The 19,372-nt window shown below is 42.9% G+C and overlaps 1 protein-coding gene across 3 annotated transcripts; it reads right to left on the bottom strand.

Annotated features, from left to right (window-relative positions):
- Window positions 1-65: 65 nt before the first annotated feature.
- On the bottom strand, window positions 66-15,551 carry LOC121294612 (tyrosine-protein kinase Fes/Fps-like). 3 transcript variants are annotated; one of them, XM_041218498.1, is made up of 19 exons: window positions 14,708-15,202; window positions 10,980-11,208; window positions 10,469-10,642; window positions 9,423-9,519; window positions 8,930-9,113; window positions 8,601-8,738; window positions 8,365-8,484; window positions 8,039-8,161; window positions 7,350-7,536; window positions 6,282-6,365; window positions 5,765-5,974; window positions 3,852-3,974; window positions 2,902-2,955; window positions 2,419-2,537; window positions 2,181-2,275; window positions 1,611-1,734; window positions 1,254-1,411; window positions 892-1,014; window positions 66-596 (listed from the first exon to the last, which is right to left on the bottom strand). In XM_041218498.1, the coding sequence occupies exons 2-19, from the start codon at window positions 11,202-11,204 to the stop codon at window positions 454-456; spliced, it is 2,481 nt and encodes an 826-aa protein (XP_041074432.1). In that variant the 5' UTR covers window positions 11,205-11,208; window positions 14,708-15,202; the 3' UTR covers window positions 66-453. The 3 variants fall into 3 exon arrangements, with proteins under 3 accessions (XP_041074432.1, XP_041074433.1, XP_041074434.1); XM_041218499.1 differs by having other exon boundaries at window positions 10,980-11,205; XM_041218500.1 differs by lacking the exon at window positions 66-596 and having other exon boundaries at window positions 977-1,061; window positions 14,708-15,551.
- Between the last annotated feature and the right edge of the window lie 3,821 nt (window positions 15,552-19,372).

Raw genomic sequence — 19,372 nt, 5'->3', positions numbered from 1 at the left:
AGTAATTTAAAACAACCCAACACCTTGACTTACGTTCTTTGAAAATCATAATAAAACACTAAACAGTGGTTTGTTTGTTTTATTAAAAACAATTTCAACCAATAAGATATGTACACCTTTATCAAACTTATAAAAATCTAAATTTAAAAAACAAACATTTGCAAAACACAGTTTTAGTTTGGCTTAAAGTGATAAAGCACTGGGATGCAGAGTCTGTTAAACCTGTTCCTGACTCTGTGTTACCAGAGAAATATTAAACATATCAAGCTGCAGACGAGAGTCTGAACAAAACAGAACTTTTTTTTAGACATTAGCCATGACAATTTTTGTAGCTGATAGGGTTGTGACCGACATTATGCACCTCTGTAGGTGAATGTGTAGCCTTGTAGCCTTGGAGCGATAGCTGTTCCTGCACATCGTAAACATCTATTACACTCAAAGCCAGCACAGGGATCATCTTTGCTTCTTGTAGATGCTGCTCAGCTCCTTGTGGATCACGCTGAATGGGGGGCGCTTCTTGTAATCGTATTCCCAGCATCGACACATCAGACTGTAGATGCCAGGCGGGCACCCCTCAGGAGGTGGCATCCGATACCCTGAGAAGGGAGAGCTGCTGTTAACTATGCAGTGTTTACACTATGCACTGAGTTCAAGCAGATGTGCTGGGAAGTAGTGGTTTAAGTGACTATTGTAAGCGAGTGCTGCTCATCTGCAGTGCAGAAGGTAAAGGGTTTGAGTAACTGAGGGGTTAGAGTGCTGGGCTGTAGTGTGAAAGGTAGTGGGTTTCAGGAGCTCACTGAGGGTTAGGCTGCATTATGAAAAGTTGAGTTTGAGTAGCTCAGTGGCAAGAGTGCTGGGCTGCAGTGTATTTTAACACGTGAAGAATGTTACCCTGCTCGATTTCCTCCCGTGTCGTCTGATTGGTCATAGTGGCGTAGGGCGTGGTGCCTCGGGAGAAGGTCTCCCAGAGCAGGATCCCGAAGCTCCAGATATCACTCTCTGTGGTGTAGCGCCCTGGAACACAGGCAGAGGGCAGCAGTGGAGAGAGGATTAACCCTTAACTAGTTAAAAAAAAAAAAAAAAAAAAAAAAAAAAACTGATGTCCAGAACCCAACAGGAAAAATAAATAAAATCGTGCAAACCCATCTGGCTGCAAAGCTGAATCTAAGACCTCTTGTTTGTGATTTTGGTGGGGCGTGATACAGAGCGTGGCAAGACAGATTTTTTTGACAGCATGGCATGCTGTCCCGTACCATAGTTGAGGGCCTCGGGGGCGGTCCATTTGACAGGGATCTGCTTCATCCCTCCAGTGGCAGAGTAGACCCCGTCCTCCTCCTCGCGGGACATCCCAAAATCGCTGATCTTCACAATGTGCCTCTCTGTCACCAGGCAGTTCCGTGCAGCCAGGTCCCTGGGGGGTGGGATGGGATGAAGGCATCTCAATAACACTGCTAGAGAACTCCTTTCCTCTCCAATACAATAAGTTCCAATGCACCAGTAAGAGGTGGAATCGATACAGAGATCTTCTTGAATAAGAATGTGTTTCAGTGCACACTCCTAACACACACTACTGCTCGAGGTCCTTTCCTATCCCTGTCATCTCTCCTCACCGATGGATGCACTTCTTGCTCTCGAGATACTCCATGCCAGCGGCTGCGTGCTCTGCCATCTTGATCAGCTCCTTCACCTTCAGACGCTGCCCCTCGTTCCGCAGGTACGTCAGGAAGTCCCCTCCTGCACGGGAAAGGCAGTGTGAGTTAGTATGTGAAGTTCACCCTGGCTAGCAGACTGGGGGCGGATTCCAGTCCTGAGCAAAAGCTTAAAAGGGTATATAAGGTGTAGACCATTTTTTTTTCATTTTAAAATTACATTCCCTGCCTCAAGATGGCTTCACATGTACCGGCAAGGACCCCTCATAACTACATTTCCTATCATCCTGCTGCTCACATATGTGGATTTACCAGTGAGAAGGAGGATGATGGGAAATGTAGTTCTGAACGGTCCACGCAGGTAGATGTGAAGCCACCTTGAGGCAGAGAATGCAATTAAATTTAAAAAGTCAAAATGTAAAAAAAAATAAAAAATACACCTTACGTAAACAGTTGGGAACACATGGGAACATGTAACACTAGCATTGCATGGAGTTCCATACAGGCCCTTTCACACCACTGTTCTCTCACCCTGCACCAGCTCCATGACAATGTAGATAGGCTGTCTCTGTGTGCACACGCCAATCAGCTTCACAATGTTGGGGTGGTCGTACTGCTTCAGGATCCTGCAACAGAAAGTGGGGCGCGTCATTGCAAGATTTGTATAAGCCTAGATAATCCTGAAAACAATGTGCTGGTATTGTACAGAAAACAATGGCTCTGGGCAGTGGGAAGATAGTAGGACTGTGCTGGGGTGAGAAGGGCTGACCTGGCCTCCATGAGGAATTTGTTCTTGAGGTCTGGAGCCAGGCTCTCGCGGCACGTCTTCACAGCGACGGGGATGTTTTCAGAGCGCAGCCGGCCACTGTACACCTCCCCGAAATTTCCCTGAGAGCGAGACAGACCGGCAAACCCAAAAACACATTGAAGTTTCGATATTTTCAAGACTGCCTTCCTTTCCGTTGTTAACTACTAATGGAAAAGTTTTTTGTTTTTTTTAAGCAAAATGTGATTAGCATTTTTAGTTCCAGTGCTTTATCACCAAAGATTTACTTAACATTGGAGGGAACTCTCTTGGAGAGAACACTGGGAAATACATTCAACCCTGCATGTGGCATTGACCACAGCCACAAAGAACTCCTGTTTGTTCTGTTTAGGCTTCGAATGGCAGCTGTGCAGAAGTCTGGGAGTGTTGATACCAGAGTACCTGTAACCTTACTGTAACTGTGTCATGTAACCTGCATGTACATACCCTGCCAATGTGCTCTCCAAGAATGACATCATCGTGTTCTAGAACCCACTTGTCCTGTGTACAGATAGACAGACGCAGCATTATTTGGTTGGATATTACGAGACAGCTGCCTCGTTATGTAAGAGACTGCATTTACAGAGAGGGTCTTTCAAAAGCTGTATTTCTATCAGGAGCTGTCTGCTCTTGATATTGTTCCCCTTACTCGTTTTCCATTGCCATGGCTTGGGTCCAGGCAGTCTACAATGCTTTATACAACTCTGAAATACAACCATGTAGAATTGGTGCATTAAGACAGACTGTACCCTTAACAATACTGTAGGCTACTCAATGAGAGAGAACACTGATAGATATAAAAAAAAAAAAGGTTTCTCTGTTGTTTTACCTCGAATAAAAATGAATAAAGACCATTGTCTTCAATCATTCATCTGACAGGATCAAAGTGCTGTATAATTATTCAGAGCAAGAACATGTTCTGTAAATCTTCAATACAACAAACTGCAATTATCATTAGCGCTCAGCATGTCGTTGTCTCAAGTCAAAAGGAAACGCTGAAACAGTCTGATTAAAAACAATTAGAATAAACCCCAACTAAGCCTTGCTTCAAACAGTAACTGTGCACATCTGCAATCGCGGGAGCTGTAGTATTGTGGGGAGTTTCTGGAATGATAGGTAGCATGAAATCTCCCCCCCCACCCCCACCCCACCATTTGGGGCTTTCCAGAGCAAAAAAGAAAGCTTTCTTCTCTTGCTGTTTGCAAACCTGAAAATCATGTAAAATTTATGTCAATTTTACCACCACTCCGCAAGTGTCAATGAAAGCATTTTTATTTATTTGAATCGTGGATGTAGAATGTGTGTTTAAGTAATCTCTTGTGCATTGTTTGGGTTATTTCCACTCTCCCTTGCGTGATGGAGTGCAGGAAAGCCCAGTGCAGTGTGGGCAGGGTTACCCTGGGGATAGCTTTCTTCAGGACAATGTCAGACTTCTTAGTTACGTTGAGTTGGTTGCTGAGTAGATGATCAATGAGCAGGGGGATTGTGGGATATCCTTCTCCATCCAGACGATACATATTCTACAGACAGACAGGGAGCATGAGGGAGTTACATAGGCTCATCAGAATAACATATGTGCTAAAACACTCCATGCTGAACTTCAATAAACACCAAGACACCCCATTCTCAGCTCTCCTGCACGGTCTCTACACTGTAATAATGGTAAATCTCCTGTACTACTGGCACGCAACATCATAGGCACTAAAATACTCTAGTGTCACCCTGGCTAATCCTCACCCTGTCAGGTCCAGGTCAGAAATCGCCTAGGCTAATTCTCACCCCGTCAGATCAATTCTTACCCTCAGGTCTGTGAAAGCTTTTTTTTTTTTGAGATCTGGTGGTTCTCAATTTTGCATTCCTGTAAGCCAGTGTACCTCTAAATGTGCAGGCAAGCGTGCTCACAGGAAACAAGACAACCTGAATTATTCATTCAAAACATCAGGCTGCATAGTTAAGATATAAAATCCATTTAGATTCACATTGTGATATTCTTTCGATAGCACAAAAACTCCATTCCGAGACATATGTCTGATTAGCATCTTGGAAATGTCTTGCTATGGGAGAATTGGGGTCACATCTTCGGATGGCATTTTGGTGTTCACTGATGCGTCTCTGAAGTTGACGATTAGTTTTACCTATATATTGTAATTTGCAAGGACATGAGATAAGATAAATACCATTATTCACAGAGCTGGTAATACATGGTGTTTTTGCAAGCCACACAGTTGCAAGGGAAAAAGCCACAAGCTCCATCCAGTCTTGCCTGACTGGTAGCTTTGTGTTTTCACAATGTGTTTTTATCTATATATATATATATATATATATATATATATATATATATATATATATATATATGAATGACACACACACAGATGAACCTGCTTTATAGCATATGATAGCATATGATTTGTGATATAAAGTGGGTCATGACATAAACCGGGTTTCACGTTTGCCTATGACAGCACATTACAAGCATGAGAAAAAAAGAAAAACTAACGGTGAATTAAAGAGCAGTGTTTTAATATTTAGTCGTTCTTTACATTTAAACAAATGCATACAGTTTACTTCTAGGACAAACATTTTTGTATCATACCTGGAACGAAACAGTTTGTGTCATTATCTAAAAATGCTTGAATTGTCGACCGATGAGAGCTCTCAATCAGGTGCCTTTTTTTGTGTGCATTTGTATGACTGACTAAAGAAGAAAAATTTGGTGCCAGTGTTTTGTAACTGAACTGTATCCCGTTAAGACCGTCCACGCTGCAATTGACAGGCTGCCCAAAATGCCACTTTATCAGCCAAGCTGCTTATTGGTCGTTAGTTGCGATGAAAATTAAATGATATCCTGTGGTTACTTAATAAAGCCCGGCCATGCAGCATTTGGCAGGCTGACAATAAGTAGGTTTGTGAAATGAAATTGAGAGGTCATTTCTCAAAGAACCGATGGGGCTTGGCAAGTGGTTTTTTATTATATATACTAATATATATATATAAAATCCTACTGCTGATTAGCCTAGATTAGTTCTTGTATCAGGGAAACGATTTTGCGCTCTGTACAAAATACTGGGGTGTTCACTCACTCTGGGTGAGAACTAGGCTGTGGTGAGGATAAACATGTAACACCAGCACTCTCACCCTACACCTTAATAACCAATAAAATAACCCATTATCAGCTTTCCTGCTCTTTCACCCTGCACCTTAACAACGCGCACTAACACACTCCACTCTCAGTCCATCACCGTCATCCTGCACCTCAATAGCGAGCGCTAAAACCCCTTTTCCATTGCATTGCACTGTGTGCTGCACTCACATCGACGCTCTGGATGATGAAGTGACGGCACTGCCCGCCCCAGTGTACCGACAGCACGTACTCCTGCTTGCCCTGGCTCTCCCGCACCAGGTAGTCCCCGTCGTTCAACAGCAGCTCCTGCACCTCGAGCCTGGGGATCGCGCCGTGATACCAGGCCTGCTGGGACAGGGGCTTCTGGAGCTCTGGGATCGTTGGCAGGGGAGGGGGCACCTGAGAAAGAGAGAGAGGCTTTTAGTGAAGGGGGTAGGAAAAGGCTTAGGGTTTATTCTATTCCATTTCCACAGTGTGTATTTAATCTGTTGTTGATTATGTTCACACAGTACCTCTCTGTACTGTTTCTGTTCTGTCCTGTTCTGTTTTGTTCTACACTTCTTTTAACATGACATGGTGAACCACGACATTTCATTTATCAAAACACAGAGAAATAAAGTGAGCTGCAGAGGAACAGATTCAATCTCAAGAGGTTCAAGATCAAGATGTTAAACGCTCTAATGCGCAGCTCGAAATGTTCACTCACCGAGTATTTGAGTTTGAAAATGCCAGTGATGTGACTCTTGATTGACTCCAGGCTGAGAACCTTACTGCTGTCCTTGTCTCGCTCCTGAAACACAACCGCCAATCGGCACCATCACAGCATTTGATTACATTGCACACATTCGAACTGGATGTGAACCGTGCCAGGTCAGGAACACGAGCAGGATTTGTGGCACACACTGCACAAACATTCTGCAAACGAGACAGCATCACTTTCACAAAATAGCTCCACTGGACGTGGAAGTTTCAGTCAAATACAACAAAATGTAATTAATTCATAGTACGCCACTGGTTTCGCTTCCTCTCTATCAGGGGCAGCGAGTGGTTTCTAAACAGATTAAACACGCCAATCAGAACAAAGTCTCAATCTGCTGGTCTAAAAATAATGAAGCTGTGGGTTCCTTGTGGCTAGGCAGGCAGCGACTGTCAGTATGAATTATGATGTGATGCAGTGTGCGCGTGCAGGGGCTCTGTCCTGAAGCTGATTAGTAGCTTGAGTTTGGGTTCATCTTCCTGAATAATCCCACTGTGGTTTGGTTTATTTTTTTCATACAGTATCTGGCTCTGCTATTATCTTTATTTATCATATTACCTGTTCTTCCACATTCAGACTTTTAAAATGTTACAAAACAGAAACAATTCTGACTTGATTGTTAAATGGCCTGGTGGTAAATCTATAAGCCACAGTCACAAGCACACTGAATTTGATCCGATTAACTATAAACTGCACAACTCTTCCAACAGTTTCAGTTTCATGTAGCCTGGTTGTTTGCCTGCGTATGTTTTACATCTTTCTCTTTTCTTAATTCAACCCTTTCATGCATTTTGAAAACACCAAAAAAATAAAAAAACAATTCCGTGGGAGAAGCAATGGGGAAAAAATTGCTTCCTCATCAGGAGGTCATCATGCATTTGCATCTTGCCCATGTCCCCATGCAAAGACTAGAAGAGTTTTTGGCATCTGTCCTCGTGTGAGGTCGCTGTGCAGGGAAGTGTTAAAGCTGCAATGTTGAATGCACAGCCGTGCTGTGGCCGGCTGGGCTCGACTCACCATGGAGCAGTTAGACACCCGGTCGTCCTCCAGCTCCAGTGCCGGGGGTGGGTCTCCATCACCCAGCTGGTGCAGCTTCTCTGCCAGCATGTCTCGCTGAGCCTCCAACTTCACTCTCGTCCCCATGATAACCATCGCCTGCTGCCGGCTGTCCTCCAGGGCATTGCGCTTACTGAACTGGTACACCCTGGGGGGGGGGGGAGAGGGCATTCACCACACAATCCACACCCTGCAGGGGTTCAGCTTTGCACTGTCCTGGTTCCACTTCCACCTGTGCTTTCCTGAAGGTTTGGAAGCTCTATGCAATAAATCATCAAGTGACTATTTGAAGTGATATAATTATGTTGGATGCAACATCTGTAGTTGCCTATAGTAGGAGCTAAATAGGAATTATAATGACAGATATTGGAATCTAGCTAAAACATAGGGGTTGATCTTCAAAAGAATGCCATTCTACAGCACTGTGCCCTCCTTTACCAATGCCATGCAGGGTCATTGGTTGAGCTTCCAACATCAATTGACCCTGGTGGGTGGGGGGGGGTCCAAGTACTGACCGGGCTCAGCCTAGCCTAGCTCCTGGGAGCTGACAAGATCAGGCTGCAAAGTGCTATGGACTTGGACCCAGCCCTGGTGCTGCTCATTGTAGAACTCTGCAGTACTCTTCCTGTGGGCCCCACCCCTCTCCTCACCGCTGCCCGAAGTTAGCATTCCTCTCCTCGCTCTGCAGCTCCATCTCCAGCTGGCTGATGGTGGTCTGTTGGGAGCTCAGTGAGGTGGTGAGGGACAGGACCTCCTCCTCCAGCGTGGTCAGCCTGAAAACAGAGCAGAGGCAGGGTGAGTGCATCAGCCTCCTTCACAGCAATCATTCAGAGGGGCTAGGGGTGGGGTGGACAGGGGGAGTTGTGTTATACTTTTCATGAACTTTAACTACCCAAGCCTTTGTTAATCACTCGACATGTCCGGGTGCTTGGATGCTGGGCAGGGTAGGGCAGGTGAATAGAGGAGCGGGGCTCACTTGTGTTGCATTCCCTCCAGTGTGAGGTCATTCAGCTGCAGCTCTCCCGCCTGCAGCATGTCTGTATCCTCCAGCAGACTTGTGTCGAAGGTCACAGTTGGCGGTATGTCCCCCACGGACCTGCAGGCAGACAGACACACAGCCCTGATCACTGCCTGGGTTTGGGACTCACCCAGGGCTCAGGTGTGCAGAGGCAGCGCTCAGTCCTGAAGGGCAGAGGAGCCTCCTGATCGTACCTGTTCTGCTGGATGAAGCTCTCGTACTCCCGTTTGGGCTCGATGGCTTTGACGGCATGGACAATCTCCTGGTGAACCAGCAGCACATCCTCCTGGACCAGGCTGGTCAAGTCAGAGTACTCCTGCAGGATGTCCTTCCTTGGGGTAGAAGGGCACAGGTGAGGTCAGGACATTGGGGTGCTGGGAGACTATCCCGAGTAATCAGAACTTGAGGTGTTTGCTTCAGATATAAAATGACCTCTTGAACTGCTGCGTTTAGCATGTACAACATCAAAAGGGACCCTTCCTGTAGCAACCTAGCGGATGCAATGAAACGGAGGGCTACTCACAGTACCAGGAGCATCTCCTCTTGCAGACTCTGCAGGGCGTCGAGCAGCGCGGGCTGGGACTGGCTGTAGTGGTATTTCTGATGCACCTCTGCCCCCTTCACTGATAGCACGTACTCATTGTGAACCTCATGCAGCTTCCAGGTCAGCTTCATGTAGCGCTCCCTCGCCTTCTCGCGGTCCTTGTCTACGGGACAGAGCCATACATACATACTGTGACTGTAGTGGGAAAGCAGACCCCATGAGAACCCTTTCTTCAACAAATCCAGTCTTGTGCACTTGGCTAAAACACCTTTGGCCTCCAGTTCCAAAATCACATTACAGCTATGTGAGAATAAATAAAAAGCACCTTTTTAAAGCTAAAACGACTAGAGAATATCACTCTCAGAACACTCAGATCTCCAAGAATGAACGCACACTTTTCAATCCTGTTCTGTAATTCGACATGGCCTGCTCTCTGCCCTGCATCATGACTCCCTGGCTCCCCGATCCCTACCCTTGCTGGCCTCCTGGTACTTCTTCTTGGCCTGTACCGTATCCCGCGCCAGCTGGCGGTACTGAGACTTCAGCTTCTCCAGCTCCGTCTGTGTCACCTGAGGACAGAACAGCCAACATGAGACTGGAAACAGTGCACTGGGAGGCAGCGTGGTCTGGTGTTGAGAGCTGAGGGGCTGGGAGGCAGCAGATGTCCAGTGTGATACCACTGACAAATAGCATATGCAAATGTTAATGGCACCACTCTGCCACTGGCACTCAGACCAGCGTGAAGACATTGTCATTACAGTGCCATGGCATTGCCACTTGTCAGCATGTCAGCTTTAAAACAAATAAGATTAAAATAAGAGAACTACAAAACATAAACGACAGTTTTAAAACTTCCTCTTTTACAATGCTGGGAGAAGGACTAAAAACTCCCCCATTTCCCTATTCCCAAAGGGTGGGAAAAGAAAACAAAATCAATAAAAATTATTGGTTCACAAAAAAAAAAAAAAATTGAACCTGAAATCGCTACCTGTAAAGCAGCTGCACACGGCTGCGTTATAGTTCTGATAACTGAGAAACTGCGTGTGTGTGTGTACAAATATCAACAACAAAGCGATGTTTTGTATGGTCCCTTATTCACAGGTCTGCATTTGCATAGTCTGTCATTTACGCTGTAAATGTTTGATTTTCAATCGAGTGAGCAAATCCATACGTTTTCTGCGCTCTCCACAAGACATCAGATGGTGTTGATAATTTACCATCAAGTGAAAGAAGTAAACAAACATCTCCTTGGATTTCATAGAATGCAGAAAACAGCAATCCGCACAAATCCAAGCAGCTGTCACTTGACAGGCATGGAGATCTCAATCTGAATAATCACTTTGTGCAGCTCTATCGGTCATGCAACGATCCCTGACTACATGTTAACAGTGCCTTTAAGACAGTCCTTTCACGCTGCTCGGTTAGCGGTCCAGCACCTGCCAGGAGGTGGTGCTGAAGATCTCGCCCTATTCCTTGTGATGGCGCAATCATGGATCATTGCAGCTCCTCTGCTCTTACCCGGCTGAGGTCCTGGCTGAGCTGGCTCCACTGCTCCCCGTAGGTCTTGCGCAGCTGCTGCTTGTCTCGGATCAGCAGGGTCAGCTTGCTCAGGGGCCCCGAGTTCAGATCCTCCGAGTGCTTGCGAAGAATACGGCTCAGGCTCTCCGTCTGACTCACCATACAGCTCCAGGACTGGGGAGGGGAGAGCGGAGAAAGGGCAAGCTTCAGTAACGTACAGTAGGCTGGCAACAGGAAACAGTGACTGTTGTAAAGTCTAGTTGCTTTATTAATAAAAGCGTTATAGTGATAATCTACTACAGTGTTACAGTAAGTGACATTGACCCATAGCATCTGAAACTAGAGCTGACAGGGAGCTCATAGTGAAGCTACCCTAACGCAGATATATATGAAAAGAAAGAATACACAATGTTTTAGTAATTGATAAACACAGATTCAAACTTTTATCAATCATGAATCTGGCAGCAGTTTCTGCGATCCCCTCTACTGGATGAACCCCGACACGCCTAACCTTGTTCAGTTGGCTAATGTAGTCGAGCCCCGTGCTCTGCAGCGCCACCTCCTGTTTCTCGACCTGCGTGCACATGTGGTGCAGCTGTATGGAGTAGTCGCGGTCACTCTTGGCGCGCTGCGTCATCCACTTCCTCATCACCTCCATGAGCCGCAGCTCTGAGTCCTGCAGCCGCAGTAAGGTGCTGTGACCCTGGGGGCACCACAGGTCCTGGCCAAAACCCATCCTGCTGGGGAGAGACAGAGGAGAAGAGAGTGGGAGAAGTCAGTCCAGCCAGTCTTAACAGGAACACAGAGTTTATCCACAATCCTTTGTGTTGTCTCCTATTGGCCAGCAGTACTGTCGCAGTACTTTCATTTATTTTTTTTAATGCAGCATTTGTTGCATTTTTTGTTATTTAAAAAGAGAAGATATTTTGTATCCCTTTTCATCCTAATCTTAACCACATACTATAGATGACAGATGAGTTCTACAAGTCATGCACACACACAGTCAAATCATGCAGGAATATCAGCAAAAAATGCAAAGCACCTTTGACCATTGTTCCATAGTCCGCTTCTTGTGCATACTTTAGTCTTTAATTCCCGATTAAGAGTGACCTTCGTACTGCTGATTACATTCAAAACAAAGATACCGACAAAAAAAAAAAAGAGCTTCACACCAATGACAGAAGAGTTCAAACAAACGTTTTGAAAAGAGCAGAAAATAAATACAAGAAAAACACTTACTGATAATCTCACCGTCATATTCTGCGTTCAATGGGAGAAACAAGAGCACTTTACAAGTTACTTGAAAAAGATCTGGACATACACGTTTCTAATTTCATCTGACTTAATTTCTCACCAAAGCATAGCAGTGTAACCAGCACAGACATAACTATACACAAACAAAACGAAACAAAAAGATATAGGGTATATAAATAATATTAATATATATATATATATATATAAAAATATAATATATATACACACACCACTATGTGGTTTATGAATATATATACATATATAGTTATATATATATATATATATATATATATATATATATATTACACACACACACAAGTAGCTTTCAGATTAAGGGGAGAGACAGCAGTAACTAGCAGCAGTATTCAAGCATTTCCACTTGAGGTTGCAGCTTTACTGACACAGTAGATGAGCCTTTTGTAGTCTAGCTATAAAAACTAACAGTGCCTTTAATAGTACAAACTTATTATTTGACAGCTACTGTACATCTCTATATCCAGTCTTAAATTACCAAAGATAATTTGACCCATGAACAACATGGACTGCCTTACCTTGAATAAATACTGTTTTTACTAGCCAGCCACAAACATTCAGGGAAGCTTTGAAAACCAAGGGATCTTTCACAGCACCTACCTAAGATCATTGCTGCACAACTAATAAAGCACAAATTAAGTTGTGTGCAACAGGCCAAAGTGACATCCATTCATTCCAAGTTATATTCAGATCAGACTTGACGTTTCTAAGATGTAGCCTTTAATAGCTCAGGGGAGTATTTTGAAGAAGAAAAAAAAAAGACACACTGACCTTCACAAAGCTTTGTATAACCTCCTGCAATAAATCCATGTCTCCACTGTACAGGAATCCGCAGGGATTATTATTATTATTTTATTTTTTACTGCAGGTCGCATATTTGAGCAGTTAAAAATGAGAAAAACCACAAAGAAAGTGCTTTCTAGAATTTCGAACTGTTCTACTGAAAGATATAAATTACAGATTCAGCCTTTTAATAAAACAAATTATTGCATAACATGCATAAAATGAAAAACATGCAAAAACGAATTTCATACTCTGACAAAAGTATCTGGGCAGGCTTACTTGAGTATTTTGTGTTCCCAGTTCTTGGCATCTTTTCAGAGATATGTTTGCTCATTCTTCAGCACAGACAGCTTTAAGTTCTGCAATCGACTTTGGTTTCCTTTTTGCAACAGCAGCCTTCAAGTCAATCCACAACATCTCGATGGGATTCAAGACTGGGGACTGAGGTGGCAAATCCATAACTAATCTTCAGTTTTTTCAGAAATTCCTTTTTAGACTTTGCAGAATAATTAGGGTCATTATCCTGCTGGAATATAAATGCCCATCCAATAAGCCTTCTAGTATTGGGTAACAAATGACAAAGTGCAAAATTTCTTGATATTTTGTAGCATTCATTGATCCTTCTACAATACAAATGTCACCAGAGCCTGAGGAAGAAAAACAAGCCCATAGCATCACACAACCTGCACCATATTTAACACTCTTCTCTTCCACCAAACATACTGTTGCTTTCTTGGTGAAAAAAAAGATATATTTTGAATTCAACTGACCAATATATTTGGTTTAAGAAGTCATTAGGCTTCTCAAAGTATTCAAAGAAAACTCCCTTTCTTTTGTGTCGTTTTTAATAAAGGTTTGCATCTTGATTTTTCGCCCATGGACATTCATCTCAAGGTATTGCTGAATTGTTCGCTTGTGAATTTCTTGACCATCTTCTCTTAATTCTTGTGCCCAATGTTTTGCAGTAATCCTAGGATTTTGTTGGGCTGCTCGAATGATTCTTCCAGATTTTGCAGAAATCTTTCCTGGTCTTCCACAGCTGGAGCTAGCTGCAGTAGTTCCTGTTCTCCTGTGTTTGTCAGCAATAGCCACACAGTGCTTTTTGAATCATAAATTTCCAATCTATTTCAGCAGTTGATTATGTATTTATTTATTCTAGAATTCTCAGGTGCTGGTTTTCAATCATGATACTTTTGAAATTAGTTTTTGCATGCTATTTAAAAATTAATTGTTCTATTATAAAGCTGAATCTCTAATTTATATATTTCAATAGAAGAATTAGAAATGATGGCAATCACTTTGTGTGGTTTCTCTCTCTCTCTTTTTGTCTGCCACTGTAAAGGACTGAACTTGACTGTTCAGATTACAAGGAAGCTTCTCCTGCACTTCACCCTTCAAGATGTTATTGCTGGAGTGGAATTGTTGTCTCTGCATTTCTTTTGACAGGATGGTCAGATGTGAACTGTCTGCAAATTCCTCGCTTTCACACCCCCAGTGCTAACCTAGATTGTCAGGAAATCGTCTGTATAGTGTAGCTGCTGCACTTAAAACTGTTCTTAGTCAGTTCCTTTTAACAGCAGAACAATACTTGTGAAAGTGAAGCGGGCTTCCTCAGTTCTATTTCAGTAAAACTTTTTTTTGAGAAAAATGGCTTGGTATTCCACTGCTACTAAAAAGCTGACATGGCGGGATAGGGGATTCTGACAAAGCTACAGTAGCGACCAGCCCTGACTGAACCTGAGCGACTGCAAAACACTATGAAAAGAAAAGGGAAATGACAACTATATCTTACTCATAACTCATTCATTCTAAGGATTTTTTTCTTCATTTAAAAATAACTGGCACCATATTTCTTGAAAACTAAAACAATTGCTCAAATAAGAACTGACCTTAACATCCTCACACACGCACATACAATAAATCAATGAGAGCAGATTCTCATCTACAGGAGTGACGTGGTAAGAAACGGTACATTTACACTTCAGTTAAAATCTTTGCCAGCAGAACTTGCAAGATTATTAGTGATGTAAGTCATCTATGAACTTCAGACAGTAAGCCATAAATTCAGGAGGTAAACCTGTTAGTTTTACCACTGATGAAGGCGTTGGCTGAAACATTTGTCCTCAGTTCCCTACACAGCAGTAGTTTGTTTGCAAAGGTGATCCTTACCTGAGTTTAACCGTGGTTCACAAACTGGAATCCCTAAATTCGGGCTGTGCAGGAAGGGCAGTGTAAACTCTGCTGTCCCGTCACTCAGATTGAAAATGACAAGAACGTGACCCTCGAGTATGCAAACTCAAACCTCACTTTCTCTGAGACCGTGTCCCCAGTTTGCAGCAGTGTTTTTTCTTTTTTTGTTTGTTTTAAAAGAAAACCTCATCCAGCTTCTGAGTTTTCTCTGTCACTTCTCAACGCCCCCTGTCCCCTCCACTCGTCTCAAACCATCGCTCTGCTCAGTCTCTGTGCAGCTACCTTCCTCGTACGAAGCTGTTCTCTCCCAATTTCCTTCCTCTTTAAACTAGCCAACACATGAACTGTGTTGCAAAATCTTTAACTCTTAGAGTGCCAGAGGAAACAGCTAAGGCAAACAGATTGAAAACAAAGCAGCAGAAAAAAACAGAACAGGCCCCGCCAATGGGAGGAAGTCCAGCTATTTCCAGAAAACTGCAACAAGACCAGGAAGCTGCTAAGGTTTTTCCTTGGGGGGTGTGTGTGTGTTGTGCTCTACTGATATACCTCACCGCAGAGCAACCTCGGCATTAGTACAGCTCCATGTAGCAGCTCACCTTAATACAGGAGCAGCCTGGGAGATTATTTGCCATTATTGACAGTAATAGGAATGTGAACTAGCAGGTTTTCAAAAGGAGCCTTTTTTATTTGCATTTAATGCTCCCAGCGTGTTCCAGTCACACCGTGACAATCTGATTTTTAACTTAATACTGAAATGCAGGAGTTGCCAAAGGTTGTCCCTTCTAGTCCTGGTCTTTGTTCTAACTCTGTTCTAAATTGTTTAATCCAGACAATTAAACCTCCACCCAGACCCTGAAGTAGCTCTAATCATATCATTGTACCTGTTAAACCCGGAGTGGAATATCCCTCCAGGACTGAGATTAGACACCCCTGCTGCAATGCAATCTAGTATACCAGTCTAATCATAAATAGCCTCCATGACACACCCTTTTCAAACACATATTATATATGGTTTCACTCAAAACAACTGCAAACTTCAGGAAATGATAGAGCTTGTTAAACACATTGAAGATGCAGATCTTTGAGACAGCCCATTACTAGCGCCTCACTAAACATGTATTTTGTTTTTTTGTCGCCCACCCCCCCCTGCATTCTTTATACACCTCCAGCTCAGGTTTACTGTTTTACCACAAGACTCAAATTTAATAGATTAGAATACCAAAGTTATTTTCGCTAGAGATACAAATCATAGTAAAATGGGAGGGGGTAGAATACAGAGATAAAAGAGGAAGCTGTAAAAGGCAAAGTCTCAACCTCACCACAGCTGCTTTGCTGATTAGTGGATTATCAGATAGACCTCTATCAAGCTGCACATGTGTGTGTGTGTGTGTGTGTGTGAGAGAGTGTGAGTGAGAGCGTGTGCGTGTGGAGGCTAGTTGCCGTGTTCTTTTGCAATGTGTAGGAGGACTGAAGGCACACGTTTTATTTTGTACCATCTTTAATTTTCCTAAGATTTTTTTTCCTACCTCTAACATCCTCTTACCAGAATGGGAGGGTTGTTGTTTTAGTTCTCTACAGTTGTTCCTCTACAGATTATATCCGATCAGATTGATAATCTTAATATAGTATTTGCCATGCTTATTCAAAAAAAAAAAAAATTGCTTCTGGGAAGACTCAGTGTTGCACAGGCTTCTCCTACAGCTTCAGTGCACAGTGCAACATTAATATGCTCCTCATCCCACTTGAATACAAAAATCAGTTTAGGGTTCTTTTCAGAAGCAGTGCTCGCTGAAATCTTGAGTAAGCATGTCAAATAATTAAAGCTGAAACAAAAATCTAGGATATAAAACAACTAAGTAATGAAATATTCATGTAAGCAATGGCAACAACAGCAGAGTTAATGGCGATTACAGCCCAACTGTGCACTGAGGCAGCAATCCAGAGTTGCTGTTAAATCAGCATGCGTGTTGACTGGGCTGTAATAGCATGTGTGCTGAAGGTAACCAGCATTTGCTTCGTCACTTAAATAAAATAAAAACATTGTAAAATGTTTTTGTGTACTGATAGACAAAAAAAAAAAAAAAAAAAAACACACAAACACATGGCAACTGTGGATTTGGAAACTGAAGGACCAGAAATACACAAACAATTCTAATATCTTTATTACATTGAAATAATTAACTGGATTCAATAAACTGTTATGCTTTCTTCTGGTTTGCAAACAAATATATGTAGCCTATCTATCGATTGATCGACCTGTGGTTTTGAATATTAAAAGCAGCTACAGGGAAGTTCTCTCTTGCTCATATAAAGCATGTATTGTGAAAATCTCCAGCAGCTAAGTGGCATCGTACCACACCCAGGCTTGGCCAGCGGCTGCCCAGGGCACAGCATACAGGCGTCAGGCACAGGCTTTGCACTCAGACAGGACTGCCAGCAGGCTTGGTACATGAACGGTGCTTCAAGCTAGAAAACACCATATTGTCTGACCACAGGGAGCGGATGACCAGCAGTGAAACTTACAATGACCTAACGTATGTGTGTGACCTCAATACACAAATACAGGTTCAATATTACTCAGCTGGGCATTGTAGTTAATTAACTGGACACTAGAAGAAGCTTGTTTCTAGAAGTGTTTTGGTCCATTAGATCTTACACCCCTAATTAGACAAGTACTTAAAAACCATTTAAATCCCACAACAATAGTTCCGCTACAAGAACACAAAACTGGCGTTAAAAGCACAATAAAACAATTTGCTGGAAAGCAAATATCTTGCAAGTAGCCCTCATTTGGGGCACTTACTGAGAAGCATGTTTATACCACATTGCCTTGGACATCTTTGCACAAGTCTTTACTCTAAAGCAGATGTAAATATTAATGCAATACAGGGTTAATCAGAGCTCAGCCCATCTCATCACTTGACAGAATTTCATATATTGTTCTATAAACATAGCGACAGCTGCTGATGAAATGTTTACAGTTCCAAGTTTCAATAAAACAAAGTTCACCAAATCAGCTTCTGTGACAGCATCACATGGAACCGCCTGAGCCCTCTCTACTTTACTGCCTAATGCACTTAATCAAGGGAAGAAACAAGCAGCTGTCACGACGGGCCAGCATCTCAGAACAGGAGACGAGCACACTGTACTGTTAACATGAATTCTCTTCCCACACACGGACATGGAATTCAAGGTTCGTTGAGGATTTAACTTTTTATATTTAAAAAGTATCTGTGGGAAATTTATCCAATCAGTTTGTTTTAAATCTAAAAACTAAAACATTGATGTAAAAAAAGCTTCAGATAAAATTTACACTAGTTCTGTAACATCAATATCACTTCATTTGAGAGGGAAACATCGCACAAACTCCGTACTGGGGTTAATGGTTTGTGAATATGACCCAAGCAGGTCCAGTACTGTGTGCAATTGAATGAGCACTGACAGCAAAGTCAAATGCTAAATGAATGAATGACAAAACACTGGAGTTTGCAGATGGACTCCTTTGCAATTTAAAATAAAAAAAATAAAAGCCAAGTGGCTGAGGGGGCGAGATCTTACAGAAGACGATCAGTCTGAGAATCAAAAGGTTACAAAATGAAAAGGTGCTGTTTTACAGGAAACTCATTTGGTGGCTCGTGTTAGCGACTGACAGTTGCAGCTGAAGTTGCAGTTCTTTTGCCAGTGCTTTGTCCTGCTTGCAAGCAATTCACATCCAAGCCGAGGAGTGGATTTTAATGATGGCACAGCTATCCTTTTATTCATGCATACGATGCCAAGCACAACTATTTTTTCTATCCACGGCAGTGTGATGAGTTACGACAGTGCTTTGTCCTGTTCACGCTCCAATTGTTTTCAAAAGGTATTACTGGGCTAACCCGATCCAACTCAGGTAAAGCCAGGGAGTTGCTGGTAATTTGAGGTTGCAAACTGCGTGTACAGGAAGCAGCAATAGTTCCGACAATTTCAAAGCGATCATTGAATTTGTACATATCTTCATCTCCATCTGCGGCAGCCTCATGCTTCAGGCCAACACGTTTCCACATCCTTTTGCAGTTATTCAAGACAAGCAACATTGTCGCCACTGCATCGATCCAGCTACTTCTCATTTGATAGTAAAATAGCATCACAATTCACAGAGATTAGAAACGGCTACCTTCTTGAAAAAGTCTGAACTTTGGGAAGTCCACATTATTTCCAGTAGCATCTTGCTGCTCTATGAAAGACAGAATCAGTAGTCAATATCTAAACTTTTAGTCACTGCTATGAAGTCACCAGTTCCCCCAGAATGACACACGCAGTAGTATATTGTCTATACAGCTCTTGGCGGAATTCAGTTACTGTATTTTCAATGACTTATTCCTGTGTGACACTGAAACATTGGTGTTGTAATGACGCGGACAGCCAAGTGTTCTGAGGTTGGGTTTAATGCATGCCACTCAATTTCCATTGGCTTACAGTGCACCAGGCTGTGTATGCACAAAAAGACAGCACTCAATTCTGAGATGATTAAATGCAGGAGAAAAGGTAGAAAAGTCTCCTTTAGGAACAGTATACTGCACTGTTTAAAGCCCCAGTTGACTGGAGTGAGAACAGTGCTCTATTTTCAGGCAAGATCATTAAGAATGCATTTCGAAAACTACATTT

Source organism: Polyodon spathula, chromosome 19, assembly GCF_017654505.1.
Source record: "Polyodon spathula isolate WHYD16114869_AA chromosome 19, ASM1765450v1, whole genome shotgun sequence".
Lineage (NCBI taxonomy): Eukaryota > Metazoa > Chordata > Actinopteri > Acipenseriformes > Polyodontidae > Polyodon > Polyodon spathula.
This window is presented reverse-complemented; position numbering and strand designations above follow the sequence as displayed.